The following is an 18,035-nucleotide window of genomic DNA, read 5'->3' as shown; positions in this document are numbered from 1 at the left end:
CCCCACCTACCCTAGTGGCACCCCCACCCCATACCCCTGCAGCCTCCTCAAAAACTGCAGCAGCCTGCTCAGTCTTGGCACTAGTAAGATGTCCCACCTCCCACAGATCCTGCATTGTACACAGTGGGAGGACACCGCTGTAGTGGTCACATGGCTGACAGCCCTGGAGCCTCCGTACGGCCTGGGCAATGGTACGGCTTCATACCACTGGCCCAGCCTGCAGGGCATCAGAGAGTCCATCCTTGTATGTGTGCATGGGGGTGATTAAAGTGTGCCCAGGAACACCCCGTGTGCACACCTATGCTCCTCAAGGATATACCGCCTTCTTAAGTTCTAATTTTGGAAGGTATGTACACAACAGAGGGCACAGGGCAGCTCTGAATTTCTGACAAGGTCACTCGTTTTTTCTTTGCACTGATCAAACAGATAAAACAAAACACTTCTAATTCTATATTTAACAGAGCGAAAGGGAGCTAAAAAGATCATTGTGAGGGTTTACATAAACTGAAATATTTTCTGTATGCCATCTGGTGGGTCTTTTAGAGAACTGCAGGAAGATACACCAGTAGAATTTTGTTAGGAAAAGTTTGCTTTCAAACATTTGTTCGATTTCCTAATATTTAATGGGGTCAAATAAACCATCATTTTCAATCAAAGGGATGAAAAAGATCAAAGGAGCAAGATGGAAAATGTTTTCAATAATTTCCAAAATAACATAAAATGTTAAAGCAAATAGAGTTTAGACCCATATTTCTCAAGTCTCTGATGGCAATTTCGAATGTTCTGATAAGGTTTTTCATGTGAACATTCTTTTCGAAAATCTAACAGTGTGTAGCCAGCTTAGTGATCTGGCTGTTTTGTTGACCCATTGGCTTTGCAAATCAGGAAAGTCAGATTCAAATCAGATCTCTTTATCTGTATGCTCTTTCTGGGTTAGTGACTCAGCAAGACACAAAAGCAATTAGCATTTACTGAGAAGGTCAGCAATGACAGGGTATATGATCGAGCACTAGCCAAAACATTTTTAGGTTTACGATAGGGTGGGGGAGGTTTAAAACCTCTGCCAGGAACTGATTACCTTTCACTTCCTGCCCCAGTGTTAACAAGATATAAGTAGATATGTCATCAGCAGGGATGAAACGGCATTAAATATACATTTGTAGGAGAATGCAGGAAATCTAAATCATCTGCTTTATATTAATTTCCAATGAATATTGTCCCTACCTTCCTCTACCAGTTACATTATTTTTAAGACCACAGTAAATGAGATGAATCTTCCCATTGGGTCACAACCAGCAGTAAAACTGTATATCTCAATCATCTGCACAGTCCACCAAGGACCCTTTGTTCCATTAGCCATGTGTTAAATAGTATGGATTGCAAATGTCACAACTTTGTTCATTAGACCCAATTGATGCATGTAACATTTCGGCTGTGGCTGACCACTGCACTGATTCACTCTGCGTCAGCAGTTTTCAGACATGGAGACTGAGCATAAGTGCAGATGCTAGGATGAGAATGAAAGGAGTGTATGTGAGGAGCTCTTAATGAAGTAAGAAGGAATGTCAAGGTATAGCCACGTTCCTGTTTATGACAAGTCAAGACTTTGGCATCTAGTATTGTATAAAAAAAGTGTTGTGACAGTGAAGGTGGGTGGTACACATGGTAACTGTTGGAAATATAACAGCTTATGTACTGATTGTAATACCGACATTCAGAGATGTAATTATCTCTTTTGAGCAGTAGATGGCGTTGTAGTGCAATGTTAGTCTATGCTAGTTTTTTTTTATATGCATGCTGTATATATCTATCTGTATATAAGTTTTCCTCTCTACTATGCTGTATTCTGATGTAGTGTCCTTATAAGCAAGTCAAACTTAATGCAGCATTCCTCAAGATCTCAGCGCTTCATCTAAACACATAACCAACAGTAGCAATAGTACACATAGTACTTGCATGGTATAAATGTTGTGATAAACATGAGCAAAGGCTAGAAAACATTCTTTACTCTGTCACTTTCACAGCAACTGTGGTAAAGGTTCAAATCTTCTCTGATAAGTAACGTGTGGAGTATCTTTTTGCACTAGAAATTTTGTATATAAATATGTGAATTTGTAAATTCCTCTCTTTCCAAGGTCTCCCTGCAGCTCTGTGTCCGACACTGGTCAGTCTGCCTCCTGGTGCACTTCCTCTGACTCAAGCAGATGCAAGGCTCAGCATTCCATTGGGACTGGTGCCTTGGCAGGAACGTAGACAGAGGGTATTTTCTGGCAACAGGACGCCCCAGGGCTAAGGTTCAGGCATAATGCTGCAGTGCAGGACACAGTGGTCAATGAGGAGCTAGGAGGAGGAGCCTGAGGTGTGGTTACATTTGCCTGGGCAATCGAACGAGGAGTGTTGCGTCTGCTGAGCCTCCTGTGCAACCAAGTATCGGTAGGCTAGCTGGCCTTAAGGAAACTGGGGGCTGCTTTAGGTGAAGCTACATTAAGCCAACCGCACTCCTGACTGGTAAGGCCCTTGTGAGATTGGGTGCTGAAATGACTGCATATGGCGCTGCTGTAATCCATGACATAGATTATGTCACCAGTACACAAGGATCTTAGTCCAAAACACCTTTATTAACATCTACACATTGAGGTCAAACAAACGGCAACATTTTGGGACCATGCAGGGCCCCTTCATCAGGCATAAAAAGACATTTTGAACTAAGATCCCTGGTGTGCTGGTGACATACTCTATAGCTAGAACATGAAATCTCTCCAATGGGAGAGAAATCAAAAGATTTGGCTAGAGTGAAGAAGGTTTAGATTCTTTCACAGAATTTACCTGCTGCCTGATTTGCCCATTAAGATGATACAATTACGGTCCAGGTGGCAAACAGAAAAGATAAATTTCCTTTATGAAGACAAAGACAGCATTAGAAATATCAAGAAGAAAAGGAAAGGTGTGGGACATTGGATCACTGTGTTCAGGTAGGTATCTCAATAGCAAATTAGATCTGGTATAGTGGAGGCACACCTTCGTAGGAAGATAAGAACTATGAGCCAGCGTGTATCCCATATCAACTGAAGGTGCAAAGAGAAAAGTGCTAGGTATGGAATTCAGAAATAATATTAATGAAAAGTCACATTCAGTAAAACTCCAGGACGTTTTGGGGGTTTTAAGGTCTTCCTTCATAGCTTAGTGTGTGGAACGCTGCTAAACCAGTGACTGGAACAGGATTTTTTCACCTTAAATAAACATAGTGAACCCTCAGAATTATTCAAGGTCCATCCGTCCAAAATAAATGTTTTAACATATTCTAAGCCTTGATGAAATGGGACCCCTAGACCATGAATATGTTTTTTACCGAATGTGACTTTTAATACATATCATTTCTGGACTCTATACAACGTGTCTGGTGCTTTTCTCCTAGCACCTTCACCATTTGTACTTTGACAGAGGTTATAACCATTCCCCACCCTTCCCAAAACTAAATTTTGGCGAAGTAACTCAAGCCAAATGAAGTCTCCTAGAAACCATTAAATGAGTGACAATAATTTCAAGTATATGATACGGATCATGATTTTTTTGTACTTATCTGTAAAACTTTTTGAAATCTATAAAATAAGTAAAATACATATTTTGAAGTAGAATTAGAGAAAACACTAAAACAATAATAGAACACAAATAAACCCAAAATAAAACATTGTCTTTTTATAAAAGAGCAAATACACATTTACAAATATATATGTTTTGGGTAACTATACAATCAAATATAAAATTGTAGGTATAGTTTTACCTATGCAAAATGCACTTTCTGTATTTTAAACTAAGAAGGACACTACAGCCAGTTTATAATTGGGCAAGTGTATCATCCTGAGCTTCATCCAGTTGGACCATCCTACATTTAGGAAGCAGCTGAAAATTAAAGACAGCATCGCGGCGCTGTATTGTTTGGGCTCAGGGAGTGGGTGCTTTCAGCTTTGAAAGCACGGGTAATTCTGGATTAGTGGATTAGAGGAGGTTAACTTGTGTTAGGGGCTGGGTTAAGGTTGGGATAGTAAGTTAGGAGTTAAAGGGAGAAATGTACCTGGGTTGCACAAGCGCACCATGGCCCTATTGAATTCCAATTGGAGAGCTGTGTCTAACGGTACAGCATAATACAACTCTACCATAGGAATGTATAGGGCCGCGGCACACATACACATTAGTAGGACCCCCGAAGGAACATTTTCAGAGGAATGGTTGCACAACGCTGGGCAGAACTGCACAGTGCAGATCACTGGAACAAGGAGGTAGGTAGGCAAGGAAATCAACTATCTTGGTGCCCGAACTTCTCTGCATTGAAGAACTAATTTTGATAAAAGAACCTCAGCATCCAGCACATTTACAGGTGTGTTAAATGCCTGCTGTGCCGCAATGCATTATGGTTCCTTCCACTGGCCCCTAAGTCAATACTGCAGGGGCTGGCATATGGAGCTACAGAGCACAGCAGAGGACTCCAGCATTTGTCACGTCCAGAATTGTCAAATGTAGGCGATCTTTCAGCATTTCTACTACTTCAACACAAAAAAATCTTCAGTGGGGGAAATGGGACAGTTGAGTAATAATTGCTTGATTTGCAGGAATTGTCTGCAAGGTGTAGACACCTTCTGGTAGACTACTGTTCCCCTGAGGCTTGTTGACCTCTCTATAGTATGAGTTGATGCAAAGGCACATTTTGGGTGGTGACATTGACGTGGAGGACTTCCTTCCTGTTATCACTGTTGCAGTGCTGCAGTACAGTCAGTAAAGTTGTTAGTCATACTGGCAAAGCAAAGATTTGATGGATTGCTGCTGTATGTTGCCGGAAATGCCAATGATGATGTGATGGAATAACAAGGGGGCAAACAGATGACCAGTCACTTACTAATAGCTGTGGTAGCCAGTCCCCATTCTAAAAAAGAAACAAAACAGGACAGTACAGTATATCTTCAATGTGGCCTCTGCTTTAAAGGCAGCATTTCAAAGATATAGCACACATTGTTCCTGATACCGCTGATGAGTTGTTGTTTTTTTTTCTCTGGTAAATGTTAGGGCTCAGCCTTGGGAAGGGTCATCATCTTGCTCAGCTGCTATGGACAACAGGTCTATTTCTCTCTTTAATCCAAGTTTCACTTGTCAGTCATGTGGGCAGCCCTTACATTATGAGTGCACAGACCCAACTGGCGATATGTATTCAATAAATTGAAATTCAATGTCATGCACCTTAAGTACTTTTAACAAAAAAACATCATTTGACATGCTTTGTATATGTTTGAGTAGTTTAAAATTATACAAATGTATAATAGTAAAAAAAAATAAACTGCAACAATTACACCAAAATGTACCGTAAATAAAAGAATAAATGCACTAAACACATAAATGCAGCGTTTGGTTGGTATGTGAAACTGAAAGCATTCACCTTATTATCGATCATGTTGGCCAGATCCATAGACACTTAGAGCTCTATTTTTTAATAGTTTTGCACACCATTTACCCATAATTTACAAAAATGTTTCCAATGGAATGCCATTTAGAAAGTATGAATCTTGGGTGAAAATAATATACCATGCAGATCTTTCTTGGTTGCCACACTACCTCCTAAAGTCTATTAGAACAGAAAATTTATTTTCTTAGTTTTGTATAGGATGGGGATAGGTCCAAACCTCTGTGGGGCCTCTGTTGTGTTCCTATAGTACAGGCCTTGCTATTAGTCATGACGACCATTGTCAAAGTGAGGGGAACTTCAAAATCTTACGGCTGTCACCAGAAAACGAGTTGAAGAAAAGTCTCCAAATGGGATGCTTTTATCTGGTGACAATTTGGCAGGAAGGACTTTGAGGTGATTTCCACTTCCTGTTGAGGTGATTTCCACTTTCTGTTGTGTTTCTGGAACAGGAATTAAAAAGAAACTTACCAGGTGGAACATAGCAATGAAAATGTGACAGGCCTTTAAACCCTTTCCCACTCTATATGCAAAGCTAAAATAAAGTTTGACCTCCTTTCTACTTTAATGGTAGAAAATTTTGTGAGTGTTATGACTCCATATTCTCCTTCTGCAACAGAGAGGACAGCACGCAACTTGGAAACAGCTGTATGGGAGGCAACACGCCAATCTGCAAGTAGGATTATTAAATAAATGAAACTTAGTTTATTTTTTGCTATCTTTGTCCCATTGAAAAGCATTCCCTTCACTTCCTGTCCTGGAGATGAAACAGGAAGCCAGAGGAAATCTGTACAAAGTGAGGGGACACTGGCACAGTGTCCCTGATGGAATATTTATCCTCACCCCTTGTTCTGGTGACAACACTAACATTTTTGATTGCCCATCATTTTCTGTCTCAAAGACAAAGGTCACTGTGCTGATTACACAGGACTATTCTACCTAGAAGGATACAAACAACAAAGACATTGACAGGGGTAATAATCCTTTCCCACGTTACCTAAGAAGATAAAAGTGGCTAAACATACACTTTAATATTTCCTATGTTACTGACCTACACACTTGATCCAGGTCAGTGACTCAGAAAACACGGAGGTCATTAAATTAGTAAGACAACCAGGCACCTAGCATTTCCTAATGGATTTCAGCTATGACATATCTTTGTCAACAAGGGTTTTCTTTGTATTTTAAAAATTCCATATATTTGCCTCTGCAATTGTATTCTCCATAAGATGATTTCTGTTAGCCAGAAATCCTCCTCTGCTTTCTTTCTGTTCTCTGATTTAGGTTTACTTTGCTAGAAGGGCTTGAACTCTCTGACTTCTAGACCAAGACCCATTCATAAATCTTGCCAATTCAAAAATGCAGACCATGGTGTTGAGCCTGCGATGTGGTAAAGTTCTTCTTTTGCTTAACACAGCAGGGAGTGCACAGGTATTGGAGGAACAGCTGGTCACATGGCTTTGACAAGTAACATGTCCGTTCTGCCCTCCCAGCTTCTTTTTTTAACTCACTTATTCATTTTACTAACATTCTGCTGGCTTCAGGGCTCACTAAGCACCATTGTCAAGCTCAACGCTATGCTTTTATAAAAATGCCAAGCTCTCTTTTATAAGCAGTGGTATGGCCACTGTAAGGCTATACCGCTGCTGTATGACTGGACCCCTAAGTATTGCCAACTACCATTCCCCACTGTCCCCCAAAAAAAGCCCTTACTGGCCCTGAATGAATCCCTTTATATAATGGTATGACAGTTGGCCAAACTCGGAGTATCAAACTTAAACTAATTTAGAGAGGGCACTAAAGAGGCTTATCTGGCTAATGAAGGTACTAGAAAGACATGATGTTTAAATTCAGAAATACAAATGTCAATTTTTATGGTTCAGACCAAGTATGTCAGTGCTTCAAATAATTCTTGAAAGGCGGCTGTTTTAATCAAAACTGTCAACAACAGAGGTAAAAAATATAAGGCATTCCCTTTAATAAACCTATAAACATTCTGATTAGAGATTATTAATGTAGCAAAATGTTCACTCCCTGCTTTTCAAAGCTTTGTATAAAAAGCAACACCAGACTTATATATGATGACAAATATAAAATGTTAGGTGCACCAAAGGGGAGTCTTAGAATTGAGCAATGCATAGTGAACTTGCAAAAGAAACTTTGAAGAACTCCCAAGAACCACTAAGGTGATTGGGATCTTAGGAACACAGAAAGTTATTCACCTCTCACTGCCTCCTTGTAAACAAGGGCATATCTCTTGTTTCACAATTGTTTATCATGGTTGGTGGACTGAATTCAGGCCATTGAGACTGGATGGTAATCATAGTAAACAATAGTATTTTCAGGCTGTGCTCCAAAACCAGATTTCACCAGGAGAAGGCTGTACAGTTGTTAAGCAACTCCCCCTCTCTGTAAAAGCCAGACGCTGCAGCCGGTGAGGTTCCATGTTTTGTGGAAGTCTTCTTTTAAGTACCTAGATCAGTGCTAGAAAAATATTTGCATAATAATGGTCCCGGAAACCACACCCATCATCTATTAAAAAGAAATATCACCTGCAGATAAAGGAACTGGCAGGGCAGGCATGCCACAAAAGGCTTTGAAGGACACACCTAGCCCTTAGACTACTGATTAAATAGCCTTGATCAAGATCTTTATATTTGCCATTCCAAGCTGGAGGTACAATCACAGTGGCTCAATTATTAATAAGTTTCATGTGCAGATGAAGAACAAGTTGTTGCTTTGGTACACGGCATTGTAAAGGTCCACAAAAATGCCAAATTTTCCAGAGACGATCAAAGTCTAGTCTACTATGCTTCTCCTATCAATGTAGACTTTAAGGCCGGTGCTTTGTACTTAGCCAATGTGGTCCTGTCACTGTTTGGTTATGACACATCACTGTAATATTGCAGACACCGGATGCTGCAGACACACTTGTCCCTCCCCCGGGAACAACAGCGGAGACTGGATGTAATGCTGCACCATATCAGGGATACAGGGGAAGGTCGGTCCACTATCCCCAAGCATGAATCGGCCATCTGGCATGACGATCACCTTGACGTGTAAGATGCTACTGCGCCCTCTGTTGAGCAAACAGAATAAATGAGGGTGAAAAGGCTGGCATGCTAACACATAAGTTGTACAATTCTGGTGTCATATTTGCATTATGATATTTCATATACAAATTTGCAAGTGCTATTTTTGGTGGCTACCTGTATGTCAGTGCAATCAGAATCCTTGCTGAATGGGTAGTGTAAGAAAATTACAGGATAAGGATGGCCATAAATAGCTAGAAAAACAAAATCATCCTAGGGTTTGACTAAACATTATCTCATTTATTGGTTGCCCCCAAGGTTCAGGCAAAATATTTCCAAGTGACCCAATCTTGCACCTGTTTCAAATGTCTCTCCAAAGCCCCTGCCCCTTCTCAGGGGGAAAAGGTGCCCATCTATAACCAGTCTAGGGTGTCTTTAAAACACTAAAGCTGAAAAAACTGGCCATAACAGTCCCACTGACATCTAATGTGTATGGGTCACTTCACTTGTGGTCAAAAGTTTCTTTTTAAAGTGGACTCAAAGTAAAGAAAATGTAACCTTAGGTTTGCTGGTGCTTATATTGCACATCTGATAAAACTAATAATGTCAGCCTGGAAATAGCACTTTCTGAAGTGAGCTCTCTTCAGACACTGGAATTGGTTTGAAGCCCAAGAACAATCTCCACTGACTGGTTGCTCAGGCAGAGTGAAGCAGCAGCTAGTCAGAGATACAGAAACACTTCTCTAGGATACCAGAAGGCATTTCCAGAATTAAATGATCAGTTGTAGTGTTGGCTCAGTATGGGGGACTAGCAGACCTGAAATACATTTTTGATTTTGGGTCCATTTTAAAGAACAAATCCAGGCAACAAGTGAAACATGTGATTGAAGTAATGAATGTTCTCCAAGAAACACTATAATCCACTGTAGGTAGATTCCAGAAAGTCTTTCACATATGAAGTTGTAGGGTCTAATTGTTTCCTATTTTCCTGCTATTTAATCACCTGTCACATTCAACACTTCTCAGAAAGGTTTGAGGCTGGCTGCATGCAGTAAGTAACTCCTTAAACTATCCCTGTTTCTATACAGAAGATACCCAGCAAAGGTACACTGTATCTGTAAAAGAAGACAGTTAATACTCAATTTCTCTGCTGCCCTCAACAGCTTACTTCTCTCTGTTGCTTTAAAACTGTCCCCTTAAGTCTGCTGATAAATTTGTCAAGGGCTTATGATTAACAACTATGCAACATTGACATTAATCTGCAAATATGGACATCTGACAAACCAGTAATATCCCAAAGTGATATTTTAGTTATAGGTGAAACCTGGCGGACTGCTGCAGCCACTGACTTCTTCTATAACAGTGAGGTCCAGATGCCATAGTTCCAAACTCTGTTTGTTTCTACCTGAGAGTTTTGGGTGTTCCCATGCACCTTTGTTTGTTCCAGCTCTTCCTGTTACATTCTCCATAGCATAAAATAAAAAAAAAAAATCCAACAGGCAGATAGGGAACCTTCATATAATGAACTCTGCAGGTGTCCAGACCCAGGAACTCAGCACAGATATATCACCAACACACATACTGATACAAGAAACTTGTGGTTTGAACTCTCCAGCATCTACCAAAAACTAAAATATTTGTTTGGGGTGGATAGACCCTTTTATAAAATATAATGAATTTTAGTGACATTTACCTAACAGAAAGGAAGAACATACTTTCAGCCTCCGTGCGCAACAAGAAGCTTCCAGGGTCACTTTTATGCAACCGTTTCTCTGCATCTGTGCAGCTCAGAGGTCCATGGAACCACCTGGAAATTAGATGAAGTTGGAGACATCAATCACAGCACCCTTTCTCTTTTTTGTTTAATTTTGGTTCCTTTAACATTATAATTTTCATAAAGCAGTAACATTTATTGAAATTGTTTGTAGAGCATAACTTGACACGCTGAAGACTCCAATCCTGCCCTGTAGATACTTGCATTTGCCTAGGTTAACATTCACTGCATATATGCTGCACATTCAGTGCCTGTGATTATCACGCAGCGCCAATCACAGGCACTGATACATTTCCCGATCTCTGCAGCTGCGGACCGGGAACATGTCTCAGTACCTGTGATTGGCGCCGCGGCGCTGTCAGCTTCCTGGCGGGCTCAGCACGTGGAGCTGCGAACACGCCCGAGCCCATCACTAATGATAACCAGACAATCCAACATAGATGCCACAGTTTTATTTGAGCCTTCTACTCATAACAATTGTTTGAATATCAACCAAAAGATCAATTTGATCAAGCTTGGTTGGATTTTCCACCAGAATAGATTGTTCCTTTTGGTGACAATGACTCATTACCTATTGTGACAAACAATCTAGCATGATTACAGGGATCACTGTGGATGGGGTCTATGTGCCACCACGTTCTTCATACAGAATTACTTTGTTTTATGCATACTTTGCTATAGCACTATAAGGGCGGTAGAGCAGCACAGATGTTTTAGGCTGTTTTTACACCTCTCCATTGTGGGGTGTTGCATTTATGCACGCGTGTTAATTTGCAGTTAGTGAGACCTGTCTAAATGAAGATCTTTAAGAACAGCTCCACGATTTGAAAAAATTAACCCTTGCAGCGGGGCTGCTCCCATATTGCAAGGCTTAATGGATCGTTTTTCTCTAGGGGCTAAAATAAAGAAGAAATACTCACCCGATCCTCTCTCCTGCACCTCTGTCTGCCTCCACTCTGGCTGTGGTATGTCCCTCAGCATCATCATGTCTGATAGACCTGTATTAGACGTGATGATGTCACGGGTCCTTTGACCACTGGAGCCTGGGGGAGAAGAGGCTGCGGGTGGGACCGAGGATCGGGTGAGTATTTCTTCTTTATTGTCCTAGATAAAAACAAGCAGTTAAATGATAGGTGGCCCCACTGCAAGGGTTCATTTTTCAAAATCCTGGAGTTCTTCTTTCAAGTTTATGAAGAATTTTGCTTATTTGTTCCCTTTTGGTCTGTTGATAATTCCATTCTGTTTAATTAGTACAAAAATACCCATTGGTCCTGCCAGAAACCTTGTAAGCTTGTGACATTTAGTGGACTTTGGAGCATTATCTCAAGCAGTCTTATTATCTCTGCATAAAGTACCTCTGCAATACAAAATACCTCACCCCATGTAATGGAGATGAGAAGAGGTAGAGGTGTTTTGCTGTTGTGTTCTAGGGTGACAACACTGCTCCTCCATAGATACAGCACAGTGAGTGAGCGTTGACACCCTAGGACAGGAGGTGTATTACTGGCAGGATCACCAGGTGAAAATTAAGGGGAAAAAAGTATATAAATAAAAACTACGCAGTCATCATATGTAAGGAATGTTAAGCTGCAATATATTACAATGTTGTTCTTGGGTTTAGATACACTTTATATTCACCATGTTAACACCTAACCATAGACCTGGCATTATTCACAACGGCATTAAATCTACCTGGAACACTCACCCGTGTCTTTGCAGATCAGCACAAATGGGCCTCCTTACTCTTGAGCAGTCAAGCTCTTTGGGCGGTGAGCCATGATCCCTTTGATTTGCAGTAAGGTCAGGACTAGAGGGTCGCAGATTCACAGGGCTCCTCGGGGTGGACTGTAAAAGGCGTGCCCTCATATGAGGAGATCCACATTGCCATCCAGAACCTTCAAACTGCACTAGAAACAGAAGACACTGTTAAACTAAAAGTGTCAGTCCACCAAAAATGAATATTTAAGTTGTATAGTTAAACCAAATGGACTCCAGGCAGATATACAGTATAAGACACAATTCAATGCAGCTCTGTAATCATTAATATGTCATTAAATGTACAGTATCTTTTAAATGCAAGCAGTGTAAGTACCTGAATGGGACATGGCATCAGCCTCTTGCAGTGTCTGTATAACAATGAGTGTGAGAAATGGAAGCAGCACCAGGAGCAAATCAGTTCATGTGCTGAAAAGAAACATGCTGATAGGAGAAAGCAGAGCAACACAGAACACTGTGCTGCTTCTCTTTAAACTGGGGCAGATCCAGTACAACCTAGGTTCAGAGGAAAATGCTGGCCATCAGACTGAGGGCATTAAATAACAGGAAAAGTACTGTGGGGGAAATCTCTGGATTGAATGTGAAAATTGCAGCAAAAGCTGGTTTTGCTATTTTATTGTTTAATGGGCTATTCATTTTTATTTGGTTACTTTTGACTGGAGTTCTGCTTTAAATAATTTTGGGATTCTATCAGTGAGAAGCCCTTTAGAGGTGGGCCGATTCTGCCTGTTGTCATTTTCCTTTTTTAATATTATCAAGAATGTAACAGGAAGAACATGCAGAGGTTATGATCAAAAGATCTCACTGCTGGAGTAACAGGGACTAAAGCTTGAAATACACCTATTGATTATCTGCAGATTTTCTGTGGTCAGATGGAAAAGGTGCTTACTCCATCCACACTAAACTGTGTGGATGGAGGACTCTCCCACTGGGCCAAGCTTCACTATCTTGCTAGTTGGCCCCGCTGGCTCTCAAAATACCTGAACAATCTGATTGGATGCAGGCACTGTTCAGGTATTTTGAGAGCCAGCCGGGCCGACTAGCAAGATACTGAAGTTTGGTCCAGTGGGAGATTCCTCCATCCACACAGTTTAGCGTAGATGGAGGAATATGGTGCACTTTTTCCATCTGACCATAGAAAATCTGCAGATAATCTATATGTGCATGGCCAGCTTAAGAAGCAAGGGTCTGACTCAGCCCACCAAGCTCCATCTACAACTAAAACTTCAGTTTTGTGTGGGATTTCCCTTTAAAGAGAAGCAATCATATATTTTCCAATGAGAAAACATTTTAAAAGTCATGAAAAAAACCCCTTTAATTTCTTTAGACAGGTTGCAACTATTACTTGCAATAAACAACCTGAATGAAGATTGTGATGTCACGAATGTCAAGCAGAATTATTTGTAATCACTGGATTTCTGGTGTACTAGAGTGTTCTCATGCGTGCCTGTGCTAGTTATCACACAGTGAAGATTAAGGCTGGCTCCACAACTATGCGCTAAAATAACGCAGGTTACCGCAATGCACTTAACACTATGCAGGGCACTGTAGTTTTATTTATTTCGGATTTCACCCCAACACACAAGCACAGTGGATTAGAACACACCTGTGCTGTGGTGCACCATAATGCACATTGTGGGTCACTGTGGTAAATACATAAATGCTGAAGATCTGACTTATCCGGTCCTCCGTAGAGGGTTGATAACCCATTAACTACTCACCTACTGCAATGAACTGCAATAATTGGAAATATAGTTGGTTGATCGAATGCTCCTCATTACTGTACATTAGAGCTCCTTGTACTGTGTTACTTTTTGCACCTGTTGTACCTGCAAATGCTCGGCTGATGTCATCTTTCTTCCACTCCCAGGGTTGGTCATACTCATCCGCTGGTCTTTCATCCACAGATGGCTGGCAGCTTTCATGAGGGAGTGTCTTGTATCGCTCATGATAAGGAGAATCATAAAGTTGCAGGACCTTTTCTGTCACTTTCTCCCTACAATCCTGTTGATCTTTGGAGACCAATTAGAAAACTACAGTTAATATAAAACCTCTGTCTGAGAAATCTGTTCATTGTAAATATCAACAAATATCAATCAATCTATTATTAAGCCGTGAGGGTGAAACGTGTGAGAGGTTGGGCACTCATGGCGGGACATCATACAGTGTGATGCTGGTTTCCACAATAAAGTTTTGTGTACTTGGGTGAAGATCAATGGAGTGCAGTTATCCTTTTTCTTTTATGAGGAATCGTTCACTAATGAATAAATCCATCCTCTGACTCATTTCAGCTTTAGCTATTCAATTTTGCAATCAACAGACTTTTTAAAACAGAAGGCCAAAAACATATCGGAAAACATGTCAAGGGCAGCCTAGATCTTCACATACTGGCTAAAAGTAAGAACGCAAAATATAAAAATGCAATATTTATTATAATTATATTAACATGAATAGAATTGTTAAAATGCCAAAAAGCAGAAAAAATGCTCCAGACAAGGTACTTAATAGTTAGTGGTTGCATCTTCATTGGACAGTGAGAGAGTTTTCAGGGATAGAACACCAGCCGGAACTCTACTGACATGTCCGTATTAGAGTTGCTCGCAGCTCCGGGCTCAGTAAGATGTTGAAAAGCCTCCAAGGGTGCCTGCATTTCAATTGTCATGCTAATTTACATAGCTTTGACTACTGACAGGTTTACAGAAATCCATTAGTTACAATTTGCATCTAAATTGAGCAGCCATACACATGTGGTAGAATAAAGCTGGATATACAATAGGAGATTTTTTTTATAATTCAGCTTTTGGGCTGAATGGAAAAACAAACAGATTCCTCCATCCACACTAAACATCTAGGATGGTAGAATTTCCCACTGCAGCCATTTATTATTGACAGTCAGCTCCACCAGCTGTCAAAATATCACAATAGTGCCTGCATTTGTTTGGACGCACTCGCTGCTCAGCCACGAATTGCCACCCAGCTCCCTAATTTTTTAACTGAGCAAATTTTGGATAGTTTAAGAACTGACTGAAATTTGCTCAGAGTATAGCCAGTTTAAGCCTAGAAGCATATGAGCAATTTTTTAGCAACATGATTGTTGTGAATGATCACAACACATTTGGAACCAATGGTTCCCTAAAAGGTGAAACATACAAGTAGTATGTAGTAGCATTTACAGTAAGTGCTAATGATAGCACAGTATTCCAAATGCCCGTGATTAATCACTACTACATGCAAAGTGTATTCTTTTACTTCCCAGGGAGCTCTTTGTTCCAAATGTGTCACAATCAGTTGCTACAACTAGTAATTAATCTCTGGCCATTTTAGTAGTGCGATCGTACTACTAAAAATCGCCTTCGTGGTCCAAGCCTAAAAAAAAAATGTCATTCTTACTTTTCCTGAATCAACAAGGAATTTGTTCTCCCGTGAATCAATAAGAACTTTACTTCCTTTGTTTCATGTATTGGACATGATGATACAATGATGGGAGTCGGCATTGACATAGCATGCCTGCCCCAACCTCCTCCACCTCCGACTTCAAAGCACATTGGAAAAAGACAACAAATGATTCTACCTGTCTGTTAGCAGATTTTGTTTGCTAATCTGTACATTGGAAGCTCTCTCAACTTTAGAAATTAGGATACAATTGAAGAACCCCATGGGGTAAAGTTGTTAATAGGGTGTAATTGGAGATCTGTATAGCTCTGTTTGAATAGAGTTCTTCTGTAAAGCTGGCCATACACTTTCAACTTGGCTGAAATGTGAGCAGTGTGTGGCCCTGCCGGCACCCCTCTGGTGTAAGGCCAGCTTTACAGAGGAGCTATAGAAAACACCAATCCCCACTATAGCCAAGCCTTGGGTTAAAAGGAAAATGTAATGTATTTCTAGTGAGCACATGTCTTAACTTATCAGTGCAGTGTTTATCTTAACATCTTGCCAGTGGTGAAACTATTATATGTATTACCCTGGCATGTGGGCCATAATGGCAGCTGTACACATATATGCATCTACCAACCTGGCCTACTTTTCTGTACAGGGAGCATGCTCACTAGCATGCAATGCAGAGACGATTAGCCAACGGATGTTCACTATGCTGCTCTGTCCACCAACACCCACCATGTAGGTCCCTGGCCTGCAGGAGGCACAGCGGAGCCAGGGATACATGATGGGAGGGCTCAGACAGGGGGACGGCACCTTTGGGGGTGTAGAAGTGATCAGGCAGCTGTCACTTCTTCCAAAAAGCCAACAGTTGGCTTGTTAGATGTAAACACACTCCCAGGTTCTATAGCAGCATAGAGTGTGTTTAAAACCCAGCCGTAAGCCTTACATTAGTGATTAGTGGCAACAAAAGGGTTAAAGTGAATGTTAAACCTAACAATTAATTTATTTTACTGGCTCCTATTTGCTCTGTTAAATATACCATTGGAAGCATTTTGTTATAGCTGTTTGATAAGAGCAAAAAACCCCTGTTGATATTGTCAGAAATTCAGAGCCGTCCTGTGTCCTCACCATGCTTCCTGTGTTATCTCAAAAAGTTTAGACCTCCTAATTCTTATCTTAGGACCACACAATGATCATCCTTTATGTAGTAGAGATCTAAGAGTGGGAGTGATTGAGTAGTTTACAAAAAACACAGCACAGCGCTGACAGCACTCGATCCACAAAAATGCTGTGTGTTGTCAGCCCACAACAGGACTTAAAAGCTAAGTGTATTTCTGGCAGATCAACAGGTATTTTTCTGTACTTTCAGTCTCTTCTAAAGGATACAAACAGGAAATGTGTATGTATTGATGTATTATAGAGAAGTACTAAATATGTTTTTTTATTTTTTTTATTTTGCCTTGACATAACCATTAAGTACTCATTAAATGTTCTGAAGTGAATGAATACACAGTAAATAATTCACCTCCCAACGGTCTATGATCATCATATGGTTCCATGTAACTTGTATCTTCCATTTCTTCAGGATCATAAATACATTTGTTCTTCATATCAAATGGGTTTGAGTAGTCACTGACTTCACTGACCTATTACATAAAAAATAAATACACATAAAGTGAACTGTTCCTGTAAATACACGATTTACATAAATATATACAAAATTTACATAAATGTATGTAGATAACCACATGGGGTTTTGAGTTTAACCATACTAATCAGTAAGTAAACAGTAATTGCTATTTTGCTTCGTTTTGTTTTTAGCAATTATTTTTGCCATTTGAAATGACTGTTGACCAACCCTTGCTCTAATCAGCCACTGACCTTCCCTCCGGGCTCTTCCTCTGAACCTAGATGAGGCTTCCTCTTATATTCTGATGGCTCCACCTTGATAAGACGGTGTTTAGGGGATACAATGAGTTGCAAATCATCGATCCTGGATGGAGAACTCAATAGTTCCTTGTCATTGTTCTTCTCCTCATAAGGATCCTCAAAATCCAAGTTCTTCTGAGCTCTGTAGGCACGGAGTATTTCACTCTCTGTGTAGTCAGGCTTAGGAGGTTGTGGAGGAGACTTCTTGCTCCCAAAATGTAAGTAATCCTTAAGCCACCTTGCCATTGAGACTTGGTCTAGACATAAAAGAGACAATTTTAGGGGGAACACATTATATATATCAGTACAAAAGACCTGCAGATTTGTCAGAAATCCAGGGTGCTCCTAATTTTCTGTTTTTGGTGGACAACACAGTGTCAGCGTTGTTAGACCTGTTTTCTGAACACCACCTGCCCCCCTCCTATATCTGTCCTACTCCACACACTTTATTTTTTCCCCAGCAAAACAATAGTCCTAACTCTCAATAAACATCTCCACACCCTGTGAGGGAAAGGGCTTTTGGGAGATGTAGATGGAGGTATACCTACATCAGTAGGAACTGACCTCCCAGCAGCTGCCCTGCAAGAATTTTACAAGCATATTCTAAGGAGTAATCAAAGTTTTTTCTCACATGAAAAAGGGGAGAAATAACACAATAATGTTTGGATATACCCTAGAGGGGAGAGGAAGTTTGTAG

The 18,035-nt window shown here is 40.5% G+C and overlaps 1 protein-coding gene across 1 annotated transcript in view; it reads right to left on the bottom strand.

The window, feature by feature from the left end:
- Positions 1-17,584, bottom strand: part of LOC108786302 (SH2 domain-containing adapter protein D-like) — an 18,050-nt gene extending 466 nt beyond the window's left edge. Inside the window, exons 1-8 of the mRNA XM_018555562.1 lie at positions 17,291-17,584; positions 16,935-17,055; positions 13,861-14,043; positions 11,961-12,162; positions 10,175-10,288; positions 8,381-8,528; positions 6,389-6,446; positions 5,762-5,892 (exon numbers count right to left, since the gene is read on the bottom strand). Coding sequence (XP_018411064.1) covers positions 5,762-5,892; positions 6,389-6,446; positions 8,381-8,528; positions 10,175-10,288; positions 11,961-12,162; positions 13,861-14,043; positions 16,935-17,055; positions 17,291-17,584 — 1,251 coding nt within the window. The remainder of the gene's footprint in view (positions 1-5,761; positions 5,893-6,388; positions 6,447-8,380; positions 8,529-10,174; positions 10,289-11,960; positions 12,163-13,860; positions 14,044-16,934; positions 17,056-17,290) is intronic.
- Between the last annotated feature and the right edge of the window lie 451 nt (positions 17,585-18,035).

This window comes from Nanorana parkeri, unplaced genomic scaffold (genome assembly GCF_000935625.1).
Source record: "Nanorana parkeri isolate BGI_ZX_2015 unplaced genomic scaffold, ASM93562v1 scaffold202, whole genome shotgun sequence".
NCBI classification, from domain to species: domain Eukaryota; kingdom Metazoa; phylum Chordata; class Amphibia; order Anura; family Dicroglossidae; genus Nanorana; species Nanorana parkeri.
Note: the sequence above shows the minus strand (reverse complement) of the source record. Positions and strands in the feature narration are given on the sequence as shown.